We start from the raw sequence: 19,564 nt of genomic DNA, 5'->3' as shown, positions 1-19,564 counted from the left end.
GGGAATATAGATTTTAATATTCTCTGGGGTAGCGCTAGCAATTTTTTTCACTTAGCCATATCACCCCATTTTTGTCAATTTGTTATCAAAATGGTTATAATTTGGCTAAAACATGTCAAATCAAGCCTTTTTTCTTTAGCCAATTTAAGGCAATTTTAGCATTTGGCTAAATTGGCGAGTGTTAGCGCTACCCCAGATTCTCTATTTAATAATAATAATTTATTCAGCTAGTAATGTTACACAATATTTAGAGCTTATACTGACATGAGTGACATTTTATTATCAGACTATTTTGCACTCCATCATATTCAAAGGAGCCTATTTCTGCATCCTTTCTATAGATTTAATCTAATCACTTTAAAATGTTTGCAACAATATCACCTCACTTCTAAATAGCAAGGATGACTTCTTCCAAGAAAAAATATATGTTTACATGTATTACCCTTTATTTACATCAGATAGCCTATTGAGGGTTAAGTATAACCTGTAAATTGCCTCCCATTGATACCATCTATAGGAAACTGACATGCATGACATGGTGGTCTCACTAGCAGACACCTACCAATATCTAGTCTGAATCACAGTTTAACTTTAAGTTAAGGCATTGGATTTAGAGGAAGAAAATCATGTTGTGTTTAAAGAATTTACAATTTTAGATTGATGTATAAATTTATCAGAGACCGAATGGCATTTTTCCATTTTTTTACACTGAATAACCCCACTACTTACTATTTTTGTTATTTAATATTATCATTATGGGGATCTCTCTCTCTCTCTCTCTCTCTCTCTCTCTCTCTCTCTCTCTCTCTCTCTCTCTCTCTCTCTCTCTCTCTCTCTCTCTCTCTCTCTCTCTCTCTCTCTCTCTCTCTCTCTCTCTCTCTCTCTCTCTCTCTCTCTCTATATATATATATATATATATATATGGCACTTATGAGAATGCACCAATATAATCTTAGATATTATCATGGATAGGGTACTCTATACACTGCCTTTCTTATTTAGTGTAGAGACCTTTTATAAAACTTTTTTAAAATGTTAATACCACCAAGTGCATTTTGAAATTACTTTTACTAGTAACTGTTAAATGCTTCAAAAATGTATTCTGGCAGATGATTGCAAGTCATTTATTTATCACTCCATGAGATAAAATATTAGGTCACCTTTAACTTGATGATGTGCAAAATTAATGATATCTGTTGAAATTGTTGTTTTAGAGCCCTTCAGGCTGAGAATTGTTAATAAGCATTCATGACAAGTAATGATAGGTGATAAACATAATTTTACCTGGTGGCAGTTCATAAAACAAATAATAATAATGCCTCAGTTTCTATTTTATTTGCAGGATTCAACTTGCCCAAAGATAAACAGTAGAATTTGTTATTTCAGTGTGCTGTTTTTTTGCACTGACATTATTTGAACATGCTGAGACTAGGACATCTGTGTTTTTCTATTATAAATATTTTTTATAATGAAGAATTTTCAATACATATTACAAGTTTGTATAATCACATATACTGAAATACTTTAATTTACTTTGTAGGAAAATTCTTAAGGCAGTCAATGCTGTTGCCAAAACAGAAAACAAACCAACTAAAGGGTATGTATCCTGACCAGTGCTTCGGATTTGTATTTAAATATTTATTTATTAAAACAGAACTCACAATTTAATATGTACTCAGACTATTAACCAGAAGACAATTGTTTAACTTTTTAGACTTTTTATAAGTAATTGCAATATTCTTTACTTGATTTATTTAGTTTTCACATGCATTAAAAATTTTAATTTATATTCACCATAAAATCTCACATTTTGTGTTCGGTTGTCATCTTTGAAACACAATATGAGTCCTTCACATTAGCAGACAAGTTGTGATTAAGAACTGAAGTAAGGTTGATAATGATACAATCATTATGGTGATATTAATTTGGACTTGGAACATTATTTGCAGTTTGGCTTTCCGTCTTTCTGTCTCTGACAAGCTGTCTGAGATGTCAGAAAGTCTTTCTGAAACAGTGACCAGGTAGTAATTTTAAAACAATGTTTTATATTGGAATGGGTAGCTTATTACATTGGGATATGAAAATGCATGTTTCACTTCATTTTGAACAGAAAGTGACATATGATAATAATCTTTATACCCTTGGGTGATAATGTGGCTTCCAAGAGAATGGTGTTCTTTTTGCTCCTCTTTTCGTTGGGTGGATGTTTATATCTACAAATTGTAAATAAGCTTCTTTTAATGATATTAAAATAGATTCAAATGACTACCAATTTCTTTGCATGATTGATTAAAATTTGAGATAATTGAAATATTATTGTGTAGGAAAAAAAGAACCAATCCTGTGACAATGATTCATAGACCTTTCATTTTTAGCACAGTTTTTTTCAAAAATTTTTGTACAACCATTTGAATTGTTGTGGTAGCACATGTGTACTGACCAGATGCTATCTCAAAATATCTTTAAGAAAAAAGGCAAGTGGTATTGGCAAGGCAAGAAAATATCACAAAAACATGCACTTTTGACTGACAATGAAAAAAAAAATTGCTTAAGGCTTGTACTCAGCTTTAAATTTTTACATACCGGTACTAGTAGCTATAACTGATATAATTATGATGATGTTTAGGGCTAACTTGTTTTGTTTGTGTTTTTATTTTGATGGTGGAAGGGCACTAGATTCTAAATTTAGATATGTATTAATTAACATACGTAGTATTAAAAAGGCTCAACTGAATATAGAGGGGTAACTTGGAAAATAATCATTAACCTCAACCCTTTGGGAACATACACAGTTTTGCCAATTTTATCAAATTATTTTTCTATCCCTTTTTTAATGCTGTTATGAAACATCTGCACAAAGATTTGATGATCCTGGTTTGGTAGCAATTTAATAGGTATGGCAGTGGATTGTTTAGAAGACCTTGCATGCCATTTTTGTTTGTAGTATTTCAGTGTGTCAGTGACAGATGTGTAAGATGCATTTTGAAGACAACTTTGATTGATGTTTTATTTTGAAATAGTTTTCTGCATGCATATATGGAGATATTACCTAGAACACATGGTTTTAATGTAAGTTTTTAATGGAATAATGCATTTTTATCCTTTTAAAAGTTGGAAATGTGTATCTTTTTGAGAAGGTTATATGTTGGCTATAAGCATTTATTATGATTAATTTTACTGTTCAACTGGATAGTATAACACAGTTTTGTAGACCAATATATTGGTATAAGGCCTGATGCTGTGGTATCGTTGAGAACAGCAGTTTACCAATAGATGTATAGTTGATTTTTTCATTTTTCAAAACTCACCTCATTTGACAAAATAAGGTGTTTAGAAAAAAAAATGAAGTCTGTACAATGTATAGTCCAAATCCCATCAATACCAATTTGTCATTGCTGGCATTTTATAGATTACATTTTTATAAATATTTTATCATTTTTTATGAGAATGTGAATACTTTCTTTTGATCAGGGTGATTATGCATGTCTTAACTGGGAGGTATTTCATTCAAAAAGTGGTGCTTGCTTGTGGTCGATTATTTGTACACAAACACATGCAATTTATTGCTTTTGTCATGGGTGTGTTTTTAGGTTTTGAGCAGTGAGCATTTCGTGATGCACATTAAATCCATATTTTGATGTGTATTATTTATGTACTTTGTACCATGTCTTATAGTATCTGCTGTCATTATATGTGCCAATTTATATACTGGCATAAACATTTTCAGCTTAAAGATGATTTTGTCTCACAAGTTGTGTAACTACATTTTATCTCCATCTTGCATGAAGCAGTCAAACAGCATTCTATGTATTGTTGTTATCATTTTTGTCAATTGTATGATAATATATTGCAGTCACAAATGGCAAATCTTCACTTTTTCTGGTATTATAGTTGTAGCATTTTTGTGATAATAAATACATCTTTCAGACCAAACTATTTATGTGAACAATCTAATAGATAATCTTATTTCTTTCAAGATTTATTGTTATCAGTTTTAAAAGAATGCTTTTGATGTGAATTTGGGCCCTTTTTGGGAACTGTCCAATAATCTTTTTATATGTTATTAAAAAACATTGAGATCAGAATTTTGTTAGAATTTTGTGAGCAGTTGCCATTATTATTTACATTAAAGGTGTCTTGACACTTCAATAATCTTAATTTCAAAGTTGTCCATTTGTTGCTAGTACTTCTTTATTCTAAATTTTATAATACTTTTCCTTGTTTTGAGATCATTATTGAAGCCCTGCATATATTGAGTAAAGAGCTATAAATGAACTTCATCACCCCTTCATTGGGGCATTTTGTCTACAGTAAAGTGTCTTTATTATCACTGCTGAATTTTAGGCAAGCTGTTTAATGTACATTCTGATCCTTGCAGAATTGGTAAACTAGGCAACAAGCTAGGTATAGGCAAGCCAGCACCTCCACCAAAGGATTTCAAGCCAGGTACACGAATATATATATATATAATTGATTTATAGTTGATATCTGTGGTAGACATATTGCCTTGAGTTATAAAGCCCAGTTTTGGTTTTCAGAATGTGATATTGGCAATTAAACACTATAGATTTTAGCTTATTGTTATGAGTATTTTATTTTATTTATTTATTATTATCTTAAAGTAATTGGGGTGCATTTAGCATTTGAAATATTCACCAGTTAACAAAGAACATTTACTTTTACTTCAGAAACCAAATTGTTAGATTTGTATTATTTATTCAATGCACTATTATGTAAATGGAAAATAACCTATCTTTCTAAAGCTTAGAATCTGTAAGCATGACCTCCAAACTTATATTTAGATAATTTTTATTTGTCATCAAGTTTGATTAAAAAAAGGGTGTTAATGAGAACTTTTGGACGTCTTTGATTTTCAGAGAGTAATAATAACAATGATGATACGTATGACTGGGACTCGGATGAATGGGAAGACGGTATGGTAAGTATGACTTGTTGGTGTAACAAATGCACTATGATTTGTTTTCTAACTTCTTTTAAAATGTGGTGGAGATTTTAAGTAATCAAATCCAAATTTTATTATTTATGATTGAAATTATGTTTATTGTTAAACTCTATTTCAGGATGACACAGAGGGAGGTTTTGAGGGTGAGTGTTTTAAATTAATTATTGTAGCATGTTTGCTACACTTTGAAACATTGGAATTGTTTATTAATGTTCTGTGCATTACAAGCATTGATGTTTATTCTGATATATTTGATTACCTTAATTGTTCCAGCACTTGTGTTATGTGATCCCACCTATACAGTTTCAACTGCTGTGATATCAACAAAACAAGTTTTTAAAAAAGAAATTTAAAAAAGAATGGATATGTTAAATTTAACCTTGTTTTCAATTAACTGTCATCAGAGTTGTGTCCTAAACTTGACACTTCAAATTTGCTCACCTGGTTACTTCTCATTTTATGTTTGTTAGCTGTTTAATATTGTAATATAAAGAATTGTGGAACATTGCAGTGAGTACTGTCATAATACCTGGCTCTGTCCCATATCTCAAGATTGTTTGAGTGTGATAATCTCATATGTAACAGTGTATCACTTACTCAAGCCTAATGTCATGTTTTCATGCAGAGAGTAATTTGTTTTCAACACTCCCATTAATATTCTTATGGAGATCTTTTTTGAAGATATCTATGATAAAAAGATTATAAAATGTATGAAAGTTTTGAGGAGGATTTCACTTGATTTATCTGTCACCGTTCTTATAAAAAGTGTAATTTATGCACACCTTTGCAGTGAACTTTGATAATTGCTTTTGCTCAGGCTTCTTTCTTCACTTTACTTTACTGTTATTTCACATGTCTGTGTGTTGCCTTTGCACTGCTATTCTAGACCACTTGGACACTTCTATGTACCAGGCTGCTGTAAGTACACTGTCTTTGCCTTCTATTGCACACACTGTAACAGCTTTGTTTTGTTTTCACTCAACCATATTTGCTGCCCTCTCCCCCTTCTGCTAGGCAACTTTGTCATTTTCATATGATTACTTAAGCTACTACTGCCCCAAGCCTGTATTTATGCATGTTGATTTACAAGGACTGTCACCTGTTTCATATCTAGCTATCCATCTTTTTTTTAAATAATTCCCAAATGAGTGAAATCATTATATGCATTTGGGATCATAGTCTTCTGTATTGTCACACCTGCCTCTGAGATCTGACAGCCGATACCACAATACTAACCTGTCCTATGATAAAGGGCAATTTACTTCATATTTGCTGCATATTCTGTCAGAATGACTCCTTTGTTATACATGTATGTATATACTAGTATATAGCCCCTTGGATCTTTGTAATGCTTCATTTTCTGCATGATGAACCTTTTGGTCTCTCTAACCTCATTTTTAAGGTTTTTAGGAACCCTGTTTAGATGTAAAAATAGAGTACAAAAGCAATGATGTTTTCTAGTCTTTGATTTTCTGTAAAAAAAAAGCAACTCAAATTTTCATGTAGTGCAGATTATTGTAAATGCTGTAGGTGAGATGGCTTTTGCCTCTACCACAACAGTAGTACAGATTTCTAGATAGCAACTATATTTCTTTAGTTTAGCATGCTAACCTTCTTTCTTCACTTTGCAAGTGTGATTGATGTTATTGGATTTTGAAAATCTCTATTTGAGTTGTAAATTTAAGAACAATGGCACCTGATTATTGCCTTGAACTGCAAACATTCAAAATAGGAAATTGCTTTTGCTGGAAATTGCTCCCATTTAATCCCTGAAAGGAACTTTAATATATGTGAAATTATCCTTGCATCAACATTGGGTACCATCTCTGCCCCTCACTATTTATTAGTGTTTAATTCAGATCTAGAGCAGCTTCTTATAGCATGATGGAATTATTAAACATCCAGTCTAAATCATATTGACATAAGTCAGAGGCCTGATATGAATCCAGTCCTGCCTGAACTGTAAGGAGGAATCCTTATCCCAAGTAAAAAGAAACTTTTTTATCATACCTATACAAATTTCCTGTCACTTAATAACATGTAAGTAAATAACTCCATCAAAACCTAAATTAAATGGAACTATTTTATTTTGTGAGTTAGTGTTGTCTGAATCCTGAATTGTTCTAACTTTATTTCACATTCAAATATAAAAAGAAACATGCACTTTATCCAGTTCTGAAGTACATATTTGTGATTGCACCAGTATTACATTTAAGCTAAAATCCCTTTCAAAGATGTCAAAACTGCATTTACGAAGTGTTGGCAATATTGATCTGGTTTATACCAGATGGAAATTCTGATCTGGTCTAGGTGATTGAAAATTTGAACCTAGTCTAGATCAGAATTCTGATCTGGTTTTGACCAGATCAAACTGGATTGGATTCTTGTCTGGCCTTATAATCCTTATATTTTTCTTTTACTGGATTTGCAGTGTTGTTATTTTGTGAGTTCAGCAAAAGAAAAAAAAAGAAAAGAAAAGATAATGACTGAATATGTAGCTTTTTGTTCAGTTTTATGAATGATAGGTCAAATTAAGCACTTGGCTTATGGTTATGTGATTACAATAGTTATATCCTTTTGAATTTTCCCCAAAATTATTAACCTGTTCCTCCTTAAACAAGTGCTAAGACTCAGATATTTTTCATAGCATTACTCGTAAGTATAGCTTGTTTGTTTTACAGCAGCTAATAAGAAGTATCTTGAATTGGAGAGAGATTCACAAGTTGGTTTGGGCCAAAATGTATGTTTTGTGTGGGCTTAACTGCTTTGAGATGCACTTTTAAAGAACACGCAGTAACATTTGATTTTTGAAACACATAACTATTAGTTGAAGAATTTACAGTTAAATAATATATGATGGGAAATTAAGATTAATCAGAAATAACAAGAAAAGATGTCTAAAGTGCAAGGAATAGTATCATGATATGCATCTTTGAAGTGACTCTTACATGCAAACACATTTTCTGGTAACTGTTTATCCCCCTGATTTGTTTAGATTTATAAACAAAAATATATTTTTGACTATCATATATTTAAACAGTATGCCTGGCAGCCATTGCACAAATGTGGATCTGTCAATATGAAAATGTAAATGTATAGAATTCATAATTTATCTACTGTGATGAGACACACTCAATTGAGTCAGCCTATTCCTGTAGTAAGTCAAACATTCTGAGTATTGACCTCTAAAATGGTAACTTCTCTTCATTAAAAAAACCCAGAAATTTTCTGTTTTTTTATTATTTTTTCTTTATCTCTTACTTATTATTAAGGTATATTTTGGGGATACATGGTGTCAAAGACAGGTTTGCATGCTGGAATTTTTGTTTCACACAGAAAGCTGTAGACTAAATACCCTATCTTGGAACATTACAAAAAAAATGAAGTTAAAGAAAAACAATGAAGACACCACCTCTGTTTTCTTCAAATTACTACATCTGCTCCCACCTTTTATGAGTATGAGAAGATTGATTCTAAGTAATCAGTTCCTACTTATGATTTAAAGAGCCCAACTAACACAACTCCCTGTAGTTCACAACCAAGTGAATTGAACTGTGCCCTCATTTGTGTGCTAACTGAAGAGAAAGCAATTTAGCTAATAACTGTAGTATTGAAGTACTGTTAATATGTAATTTAGAAAATGTAATGAAAGACCTTTTACCCATTTTGTACACATTTTGTGAATATTAATGAAATATTTGTCATTATTTTAGAATTTAAAAAATCCTCTGTCCAGCAATCATTAATTAATGAATGAATTAATTAAATAATATACATAGCACCTGAATAGTTATTCTTTCAGTTAAATTATTATTAGTTTGGAGAAAGATTCTTGATATATTGTGCACAATATATAGTGAATGCAAGGCAATTACCTGTGATTAACACAAATTTCAGAGGGAGAGGGGTGTATGATTTTGTTTGAATGAAAAAACAATTTTTTGTAGCTGTTGCAATGTTTTGTCTGTATTACATAACTGTGAAAAGTTTTCATACTATTTCATTACATTTTGTCATTACTTTTGGTTTGTGATATATATTCTTTCATAGTACATGTAATTTTTAAACTGTAATGTCAACGGTTTGAATAGATGCATGATGAAAGATTAGTCCTTATATATTCATATATTCTGCTTGCTTTGCACCCTATTTTGTTATCTTTATTTGTCTGTTTTAATTTTAACTTTAAATTTTTTCATCAAACTTTATGCTATTCTTGCAGATATGTGTCTCAAACATTTTGAATGCTTTATTATATAACCCTATTTGTACTTTTCTCCTTTGGAAACTAACTGTTCTGATTCCTGCTAACACCTCTGTTCTGCTAGCTTGATGCTGAAGCCAGTGTAGAAGAAAGCTTTTACCTAGATGCTCAGGAGAGACCCACCATTTTTGCTAGATTAGCTAGCAATCAAGGTAATACTGGAGCCAAAAATATTTGTCTAGATAGGGTCTTAATTTTAAGACGAAAATTCTCTACTTCTGTTCAGTATATTTTTGCAGAAGTCCATTTAAAGTTGTTTACTCAATACTGGTTTATCTAGGGCCAAAGAAAGATATTTTAAGTATTGGAAAAGGAATCCAGAAGTATTTTTCAAAAGAACAGATTCTTTGTAAAGTTATTCTTGTTAAAAAGACAATGATATATAAAGGGTCAAAAGGTAAAGTGAATTAACAACAATTTCATCTATTTCTTAAAGTGGGTTGTTAATTTATATTTTCTCAAAACCAGCTTATTGGGTTATTCTTTTGGCATCATACATGAATTTTGTGTAAACGTTTTAAGTGTCAGACAGAAAAATGCTAAGATTTCTTAATGAAAGTGAGAGTTCTTAGTCTTAGTACACTGTCACTATCAGTTGACCTATAATTTTATTGTGAGTTTGGAAAGTAGGATGTTAAAATATGAAAAGGTAAGAATTCAGTATATGATGACTCATGCAGATTACATGATTGAAGTATTCAGATTATTTCGTTTGGAAGAATTCTAGTAAAAATTTAACCATAAAATATTTGGTCATGATGTTGCACTTTTGGACTATTTTACATTGTAGTTATTTATGTGGTATTATTTATTAGAAATCCTTTTGATTTGCCTTTTATTGATATTTTTATTCTATTTAAACTGTGCATAATGCAGAAGTGCATTTTCAGAATAAAACTGCATGCATATGGAACTATGTTAGTGTGTGCATTTGCTTGTGTGTACCCTTTATAAACATCTGTGATTCCTATTGTTTGAAGGAGACCACTGTGCATAATTGTTCCACAAGAGCTAAGATTTATTTCTTACTTTTGCCACATATTTCTAGAGTTTTCTCTGCTAATATAAAGGTTACCTCTTAGTGGACTGCTTGTAGTGTTGATAATATACTGATCCAAAACAAGAATAACCAGCCAGTTTATTAAATGTATTTATTATTATTATATATTTATTTATTTGAAATGTCAGTTGATTCAACCAGAAAGAAGCTCATATTTAAAAAATCACCCGGTGTGTTTTCCCCCTGAAGTATGTGCCCTGGTAAGTGTGCCCCAGATCCTCAATAAATTATAGATCACTTGTGAGGAAATGAGGTAGCACATGAGGTAGCAATGGCAGGGAGATATCATTGTAACGATTCATCACTTGGAGATGACATTTAATCAACATTTATCATACCCGTGGTTTAATCTAAACTACTATCTGTAGTAATAAGGCAGGGAATGTGTCCTTTTCCTGTTTCAATATTCAGAAGGCTATGGTCAATGAGTTTTGGAATATTATTCATCTTAATTGTTACCACATTTTTTTTTTCAAATAACCACTAAAGATAAAATGCGTAGACAACTTTATGGCACTCACTCAAACAAGTTGGTACTGGTAATATTTCAGTGGGAGTGTACTTGTATCCACAAGTAGTGGTGATATGATGTAGTGCCTATATTATTGCATCCTGGAACTGGGAATTTTTAGTTTGAGGTTTGTCAATCAAAAGTAGGACATTGTCATTTAAAGAATTACATGTTGTATAACAACCTTGTGGGAGGACGGTATAAGGTTGAAAAACACAGTCAGTAGGTAAAAGAGAAAAGAAATGGATTATTCTGATGATGATGATGATTTTGATAGTTTTGATGAGGAGGAAGATGAAAGGTGGGAAGATGACGTTGATGACGTACCAGCTTACCTGGATCTAATCGGAGATGATGACCTGTCAGGTAAATTAAATTAAATTTGTTCAAAATATATTTTACTCTCTCCTTTCAGAGCCTGAATCAGATGACAGTGCTGACTATATAAAGCCGGAAAATAACTGTAAGTAGAAAAGTATATATTTGTTATGTTACATTCCAGTGATAAAATAAGGAAGTAATTTTCTGGGTCAGAGTTTAAATCTGATTACATTGGTAGGCTGCTGATAAAAAAGGCAAGCATAAACAGGGTAAACATGCCCTTTGGCAGCATGGTAAATGTCCATTAAATGGACCAATTTGATAAAAAGATAGTAAGAGGAAAGACCTAAATTTCTTAAAACAATGCAGGTAGAAATGAGTGTGTGAAATCTTTCAACCCTGCATTCATACTGGAGAGAGTGCGTACAGCACACAATAGCTGTGAGGCCGTAACTCATTATCTTGTTAACTTGAGTGTTGAAGTAGCTTGTTCTACAGTGGTACATGTAGCTGGGGTTAGGAGACACAGCAGGCTGCACCATGACAGAGAAGTAGAGCAGTGCTTAAGACTGGAAGTTCAAGACCTTGTTTCTGGATATACACAGATAATATTTTAAAATCCATACACAGAGAATATTTTGGAATGATGAGGGGAGAAGGTAGGGCTCATATACCCAATACTTGGTAATTAAGAAGTTATACAAGTCACATTCACAGGTTGTCTAGTTTCCAGCAGTTTGTTTTATCGGGTAAAATTGTCAAACTTCAACCAGGTCATGTATGATAACAGAATTTAATTTGCAGATTTTATTTCCTTTTTATGACCACATGTAATTTACTGAATGAACTAGGGCACAATAAAACATTTGTGACCAATCTACATAGGATATAACAGAAATGTTATCAAGGTGAAAAGAGCCTGAACTTTAGCTAATTATCATAAGGTGAATAATATACTGCAATTTCTTTTAAACATATGCGGCCAAGTCTACATGGGATGTCTCAGGAATGTTATCAAGTTGAAAAAAAGCCTGAAATTTAGCTAATTATCATAAGGTGAATAATACACTGCTATTTTTGCTGTGATACAGAGAACATGTAATGCAGCTTTTTGTGTACATCAGTACCAGGAGTGGAGCGACACAGTCACAGTGACTTGTCCCTGTGAACAAGGAGTTTAATGATATCCTTTTTTAAGTAAGGTAAAAAAGTTGATACTGAGCAACTGAGAATGGCAAAATGCTTTTAATACTTGATATTTTCCCAGTTTAGTGAAGAATGTTTAGAAGTTGCCTTTGCCTGAAGTGCTTGTGATATATTAAGCTTATAGTGAAAGGTGGTGTGTGTGTGTGTGTGTGTGTGTGTGTGTGTGTGTGTGTGTGTGTGTGTGTGTGTGTGTATGTGTGTACTGGGGTATGTGTGTGTTTGTTCATTGTACTTGATAAGAATTTGCTGGAAATGCAATTTATACAAATTAAACAGCATTTAGTCATTTCATCTACACACAGCCATACTACTACTACTATTACTACACAGTCCTAATTTCTGAATCTTCCTATAAACCATAGAGCCATTCACACTGGCGGTTTACACCTGACTCTGTCCTATCATGGTTACTTTTCCTATGTGAACAGACTACATACCCCTGACTGTGGTACAAATAAATCCAGATCTGGACTTGGTTTTATTGCAGTTAACTCAAAATCACAGTATAGATGGGATGCTTACATTTGGAAGTCATGGGCAATAGTGGGCAATGTATCATATTTTTGCAGGTTAATCACAGTACAGTCCCACATGTCATTTTTTAGTGGAAACATTTCTTTTTATGAATAAATTTAATATATTTATATAGCATAACAATCATTGCTACTTGTACTCCAACCATAATGGTCATATCGTCACTGGTTACTGAGAACGATAGTGCACATGCTTAACAGGAAACACTATTGACAAGGGTTATTATTGCCGATACCAGCATGAATGGAAAGAGGTTTTATTTGACCAGCAGTCTCTTCTGATAAATTGGACCTCGTTTTGCTTGCTAGTGAGAATGTCCCCCATATTGCCACACACATTCATACTGCTACATGTACTACCACTTATTACATTTCAAATGTCACATTTCTTGTAGTATGCCACATGTTCTTTTACACTGCATAGGATACAAATATGTGAAAAGTGGAAACAAGAGGCTATTAACATTCCGCTTGAAGAAAATATGTTAAGTGATTAAAAATCTTTTGAAAAGGTTGAAAACAGTCTTTTGAACACAATTATTTTAATGTTGATTGAAGCAATTTTTGCAACAGGAGAAATATATATTCAAATAAGATTGATGTAAGATTTTATTGCTAATGGTGTTGTTAATGTAAAAGTAACATTTACTTGAGTAGAAACAAAAAAACAACAAAAACATGATATATGAACTATTATTTACAAAACATGACATGCAGCGACACCTATTGTGTATGGGTGATTTTGACAGGTGCGTAATGTAATGTAGGCGTATTCAGAACATTTACATCCAGAGCATATATAGTTTTATCAGCCCTCCTTTTCTGATTTAATTTTTTTTTTTTTTTTGGATATAACTCTTGAAAATAATCTCAAGTTAGAGATACAAAGACCTTGACAGACATACAACCAATGATTCAGTTGAGAGGATCTAGCAGAGTCTGCTTTATCACTCTTGACCCTGTAATTAAACCTCTTTTTTATCATCATGGTCCCATTTTTGTAATCAGATTTTTTTTGATTTATGAAAAAAGACTATGGCGTACATTGAGCTATGTTTGCTGGACCTTTTCTTTTGATCAGCCATCTTGTAGGCATGATTTATGAAAAAACAATCTGAAACTTCAAATGGCCCCTTAATGAATACCACAGTAAAAAAGCACTATTTTATCTGTAAAGTGCAAGATCACTCACTTGATCTATAGGTGGTAATTTTTACACAAGCAATCTCTGTTGACTCCATGATTTAATTAAGAGTTTAATGATTATTTATTAACTACACATGAGAGATGTTTCAATATAATTCAGCACAGCCCTTACAAATCTGTTAATCAACTTTCTCTGTCCGGGATACCATTAAGTGCAAAGAATTTTCCTTAATGGTCCCAACAATTATGTACATGACTATAGCCATTCCTCAGTATAAACACTTCATTTGTCTCATCGGCTGTTCTCACTGAGATTGCTGCGATATAAACACATACATGGTGGAAATTTTAACCATTCTCTAAGTTAAACAGGGAACTTCATGGTTGAAAATATAGAACAGATATTATCTGTGTCCACTGCGGTTTTGTAATGGTCATTTCTGCTGGTCCTAAAGGAAATGGATGCTGTTGTGAAATTTTATGCGTCTGTGAAGAGACGTTTGTCACACAGCAGTGTTGAGCCAAGTGAGTTGATAAAGTTTATAGTTCTACCAGCACTTGGGACTAAGCATTATTAAAGGAGTGAAATAAGTTATCTTCTTGTGTTACAGTAGGGTACAATTCATGTAGGAAGAGATGGCATCTGAACAAATTGATGGATCAGGGAATATTTTAGGATGTGATTATTTGGAATAAGGATTTGTCATTAGGGCAGGTACAGAGACTGCAGTTATGTATTAGAATATTTCTTTACAGATGTTATTTATTGCAACCCAACATAAAAAATATATAGTTTGCCAAAATGTACATTTTGACAAGTATTACATAGACACTTATGATCTTACATAATTTATTATTGTATATCAAGAAACACTGTTCAAAAAAGTGGTTTTGGTACAGACTGTAACACTTTTGTTTATTTCCAGTGCCTCCACCACCTGGACGTAGGCCTGCCCCGCCCCCAGCGCCTGATGATGATGATATGCCCCCACCCCCACCACCACCCAGACCACCTAAACCTGGGGAGAAACCAGCCATTGGGCACAGCAATAAACCCCCACCTGTCCCTGCAGTAAGTAGGATTATAATTATCCTGGATTATGCCACTGTTCATGAGATTTTTTAAACTTGGTTATTTTTTTCATTTATTCTCTTCTCGTGAAAAGAAATTGAAAAATTGAGGTGCTGTATTTCCTTTTCCCTATGAATTGTGTAAGAATTTTGATGAAAATTTGGCATGAGCCTTGTTATGCTAAAATGTATTGAGACTAATACTCGGGTATAAAAGTACACATGGAAGTACATATGGAAGGAAGGAGAGTAGGGTGAGGAAATAGCAAGTTATGACCTTAAAATTTCCCAATTTGTAAAAGTTACAGGTTGATAATGTGTGTGTCACTTTGTGTGTGCGTGCACATGTGCATGCACAATTATAGTAGTGGCAGCAGCAGGCTATAGTTAAAAAGAGGGGAAGATACACAGTCATAGAATTATTGGCAACAGTTAATCTTGTTGACTTTGCATGAATAAAGGACTCAGAGAACAGGAAATTAAATAAATTAACACCAGTTACATTGTGATTAGGACCATAATTACCCAGTCCAGTTAGAGCTGTTATTCCATATCATCATTCTTGATATCATACAGATGGCTATATACACTAGTTCAGTGATTTGATACTATATATAGAATGTGATACCACTTTATATGTTTGATGCCCTGGAAAAGATTTGGCTAGTTATTAGACCTATGGGTAATGACAGGGTATTTATCATAAATCTATAGCTAGTAATGGTTCTTTCAAACAATGCCTGCTTCATTCCCCTTAAACCTTGCCTAAATCTGATGGTTTTTGGTGTGTTATATAGGAATTATATTATTGAGTTGGATAAGATATCTTTTCCTTACTTTTTTGATAATTCTCACAGTGTGTTATCAGTATGAGTCACTATATGATAAGGTATGGGGACATAAGAGGAAAACTGACCACATCCAAATAGCTACTGGCATAAAAATAACTTGACAGAAATCATGTCATACCTGTATGTCCTGCAATGCTATTGGCAGTCTAGTATACACTAGGTGAGTGCCACATTACCTTTAGGACAAGTCAGGCTACAAGTGATGAATGATAAATAAAGCAACAAGTGACCCGTACAAAGAAAGACAAATGATGACTGATATTGTAACATAACTTGGATTCTCTATTATGCACTATATAATATGTAATGTAAGAAAAGGTGTTGCTGTCATTTTTGTTTGTGAATAGTTATTATGAGAACCTCTGAAATAGGTGAAAATATACCACAAGTATGGAAGTGTTATAATGGCTAAATAGCAGCTCAGTTGTCCTCTCATGACAGATTATTTCCCTTGGGCCTGTCAGCCTCGCATAATAGCTTGTCATTGGAGACAGTTGAATTGCTTTTCATAACAAACCCAGTTTATAACTGTATAATAACGTGATATGGTATGGCATAAGATATAATGATATGATCAATAGTTATCCATGTATATATCTTTTAATTTTCAGAAGAATGCTGAACCAACTGAAGACTATGAAGTTCCAGAGAATCCCCACATGCAGAACAAAGATATACCACCACCTCTGCCCCCAAACCACCCCAAGCCAAGTCATGGTATGTGACTCATGGTTGAAAACATATGCAAGTGGTATATATCTGTTAATCGGGGGTTAGAAATTTGCCTGAAAGATTTTTTTTTTTTTGGATATTTTACAATTTGATTAGGGAATAAATGTAGTATTATTGAGAGATGTTCTAAATTGGGCTTAAGATAACATTTCTGGATTGTTTTCCTGTGATGTTTACATTTTCTTGAAAAGAGTAGACATTTATATACAAATATTAATTTCAATATTTCATTATGTATTACAAATTTGGAATATTGGTAAATGAAAACATCAATCACATGTTAAATCTGATGGGATACATAAACTTATTCAGTATACTAAAATTTCTTATATTCTATTTAATATATTTTTGAATGTTACTTATTTTTAGGTCAAGACAGTTCAGATGTAAGTACACAGCAAAAATCTATTAAGATGAGGGTTTTTGTGACGTCTGGCAGACCAAGTTAAAAATATAGCACGGACCAAATTAATGTCAAAATTACAAAATTCGAACCCTTGGCACAGTAGGGTTATATTATAAAGTGCTTTAAATGATTAAAACTTATTCCAATATGGTATTAAATATATGTACTGATTATTTGTAATGGATTTATCATTGATGAGAATTTAAGAAAATAATGTTTGCAATACTCATATTGAAAGAATTACTTATTAAAAATCCTTTTTTAATATTTCAGGATGAATATGAAACACCTCAAACAGGTCAGTTAACTTAACCAATTGTTTTTGAGTAAATTTAAACATACAGAAAAATAGCCAACAGGTAAATTAGATTAAAGAGTCTTGATGCAGATTCATATTAATGTGATGTGAAGCAGCTACCTATATTTATTCAAAGGTTTTTATTTTATTTTTAATTTTTTTTTGCAGATTCTGGTGGCTCATTGCATGAAATCAAACCCAAAATTACTGCAAAAAGTCCTCTACCACCGCTGCCAAAGGAAGCCAAATCACCCCAAGGACTTACCAAACCTAAACCTAAGCCAGCAGAAAAGAAAGTACCCCCTGTTCCCAGTTTTAAACCTCAACCTGTAACTAATAAACCAGCTATAGTACCCAAACCACAGGCAATTAATAGGACAAAAAATACACAAAATAAAATACCAATTCCGAAGGAGACTGAAAATGACAGTAAAGATATAAGTCTTGCAAAGGAAAAGGCAGGAGGTATAGCAGCAAGGATAGCAGCCCTGCAGAAAAATGCTGGGGCAGCAGACGTTCCTGTTCCCGTGCCAGGAAAGTTGCCCAAACCTAAGCCAAGTAGTAACAGTGTGTCTACTGGTGTGTCAAGAACCCAATCAAATGCTGACGAAAGTAGTTCTTCCTCCCCTGTCAGCAAAAGGTCACAATCTCCAGAAACTGTAGAAAAGAAGCAGCACAAACCACCTAAAGGTGGAGCAAAAGGTGAACCTCTCAACCATGGCATTGAATTTTAGTGAGGCTTCCGTATCTAATTGGGTGTAGCAAAGTGCTAAACTTGTAACATTCTTATTTCATAAATTTCTGTTTGCTTGCATGTTAAGTCTCTGATTATAGGTTGGATAACCTTATGCTACAGTAGTACTAGTAGGTCACATTTGTATTCCTAATCTCCTTTTTTAAGATTCAACACCTTAGTGTGGAATATTGGTTCATTTTTCAACTTTTGCTGGATTGAAACAAGTTTAGGAAATCATCTTGACGTAGATTCCAAATCTTCTTATACATAATAAGGTTGCCCTATAATCATTTTCAGTAGTAGAACAATCAGATTTAGGACTTTGAAAGCTTGCTATAATGTATGTCATGATATATATACTCCTTGTGTATTTCTTACTGTTAAATAAATGTGGAAGAAAAATTGAGCTAAAATGACATGTATAACATTGTTATCTTCTGTTCTGCAGCCCTGCCTCCCATTCCTAAAGCTGAAGAGCCAGAGGACACCCCACCCCCTCCTCCAAGTGTAGCTACCATACCACATAAAAAAGGTACAGTAAGTCACCTTTCTGAATTACCCGATTTATCAAAATGTACAACATGGTTGATCAAAGATAAAGCAACATTTATTTCATAAAATTTGCACCAATGGAATCTAGTGAAAATATACAGATCTAATATGACACTCAGTGGCAGTATAAAGGTAGATGGGTATAGGAAATGTATGAAGTGTGATTGAAATACAAAGAGACCACTAGTATATGTGAATAGTTGTGAACACAATTTCAACTTACCCACCATATTTTATGCAGCACTATCTTTTCTGTTTGGGAAATACAAAATGCAGTATGAGGCTTGAGCAAGAATGATTTCACAAAACTGATTTCAACAACTTTGTTACAAATAATTTGAATTGTGTAATGGAATGTGAAAATTGGACACAAATAAGTTGTATGTGGTTATATAGTCAAGACAGTGAGATTGTGAGTTGTTACTTTCCCTTTACTGCATTTTCATTATAAACATTATTTGTTTGTGAAACTCTTTAACTTTTATGAGGGAAGTTTTTAATTTATGATTGGGTAATGTGGCCACAAAAAGATTTATTCAGATTGTTTTAGTGGATTTTTAGACCATAGACAAAACAAAGTGGCAGTCAACCACAGTTGAGATTAGTGATTGCATTTGTTGTGCATTTTAAAGGAAAGTGATTGTGTTGTAGGTCTGCGTCAAAAAGTTGCTGTTGCTTCAGTGTTGTGCTCTATGTAATTTGATTTTCATCTCTGCCAATGAAGGGGGGTATGTTTTCATAGGCATGGGTTTGTTGATCTGTTAGTGGTCATGATGTTCTCCAAAGTTGTACACAAATTTGAAGGTATTTTCAGGATGGACAGTTATTCCCGGTCATTACAATTTTAAACGAAACTAGGTCTCCTAATATTTTAAAAAGGGGCGGATTTTTTTATTTTTTATTATTATTTTTTT

The 19,564-nt window shown here is 32.8% G+C and overlaps 1 protein-coding gene across 5 annotated transcripts in view; it reads left to right on the top strand.

Annotated features, from left to right (window-relative positions):
* LOC106165467 (uncharacterized) overlaps window positions 1-19,564 on the top strand; it is a 36,820-nt gene that overhangs the window by 9,839 nt on the left and 7,417 nt on the right. Inside the window, exons 4-17 of one of the 5 annotated variants that reach the window (XM_087002655.1) lie at window positions 1,541-1,597; window positions 1,950-2,021; window positions 4,379-4,446; window positions 4,878-4,939; window positions 5,082-5,106; window positions 7,645-7,703; window positions 9,292-9,379; window positions 11,214-11,261; window positions 14,931-15,076; window positions 16,538-16,643; window positions 17,028-17,044; window positions 17,338-17,362; window positions 17,531-18,064; window positions 18,547-18,630. In XM_087002655.1, coding sequence (XP_086858781.1) covers window positions 1,541-1,597; window positions 1,950-2,021; window positions 4,379-4,446; window positions 4,878-4,939; window positions 5,082-5,106; window positions 7,645-7,703; window positions 9,292-9,379; window positions 11,214-11,261; window positions 14,931-15,076; window positions 16,538-16,643; window positions 17,028-17,044; window positions 17,338-17,362; window positions 17,531-18,064; window positions 18,547-18,630 — 1,391 coding nt within the window. Of the gene's footprint in view, window positions 1-1,540; window positions 1,598-1,949; window positions 2,022-4,378; window positions 4,447-4,877; window positions 4,940-5,081; window positions 5,107-5,849; window positions 5,882-7,644; window positions 7,704-9,291; window positions 9,380-11,213; window positions 11,262-14,930; window positions 15,077-16,537; window positions 16,644-17,027; window positions 17,045-17,337; window positions 17,363-17,530; window positions 18,065-18,546; window positions 18,631-19,564 lie in introns of all 5 variants that reach the window. The other 4 variants (XM_087002656.1, XM_087002657.1, XM_087002658.1 and 1 more) reach the window with 4 other exon arrangements.

The sequence above is a fragment of the Lingula anatina genome, chromosome 1 (assembly GCF_051362555.1).
Source record: "Lingula anatina isolate TDL-2025a chromosome 1, LinAna3.0, whole genome shotgun sequence".
Classification (NCBI taxonomy): domain Eukaryota; kingdom Metazoa; phylum Brachiopoda; class Lingulata; order Lingulida; family Lingulidae; genus Lingula; species Lingula anatina.
This window is presented reverse-complemented; position numbering and strand designations above follow the sequence as displayed.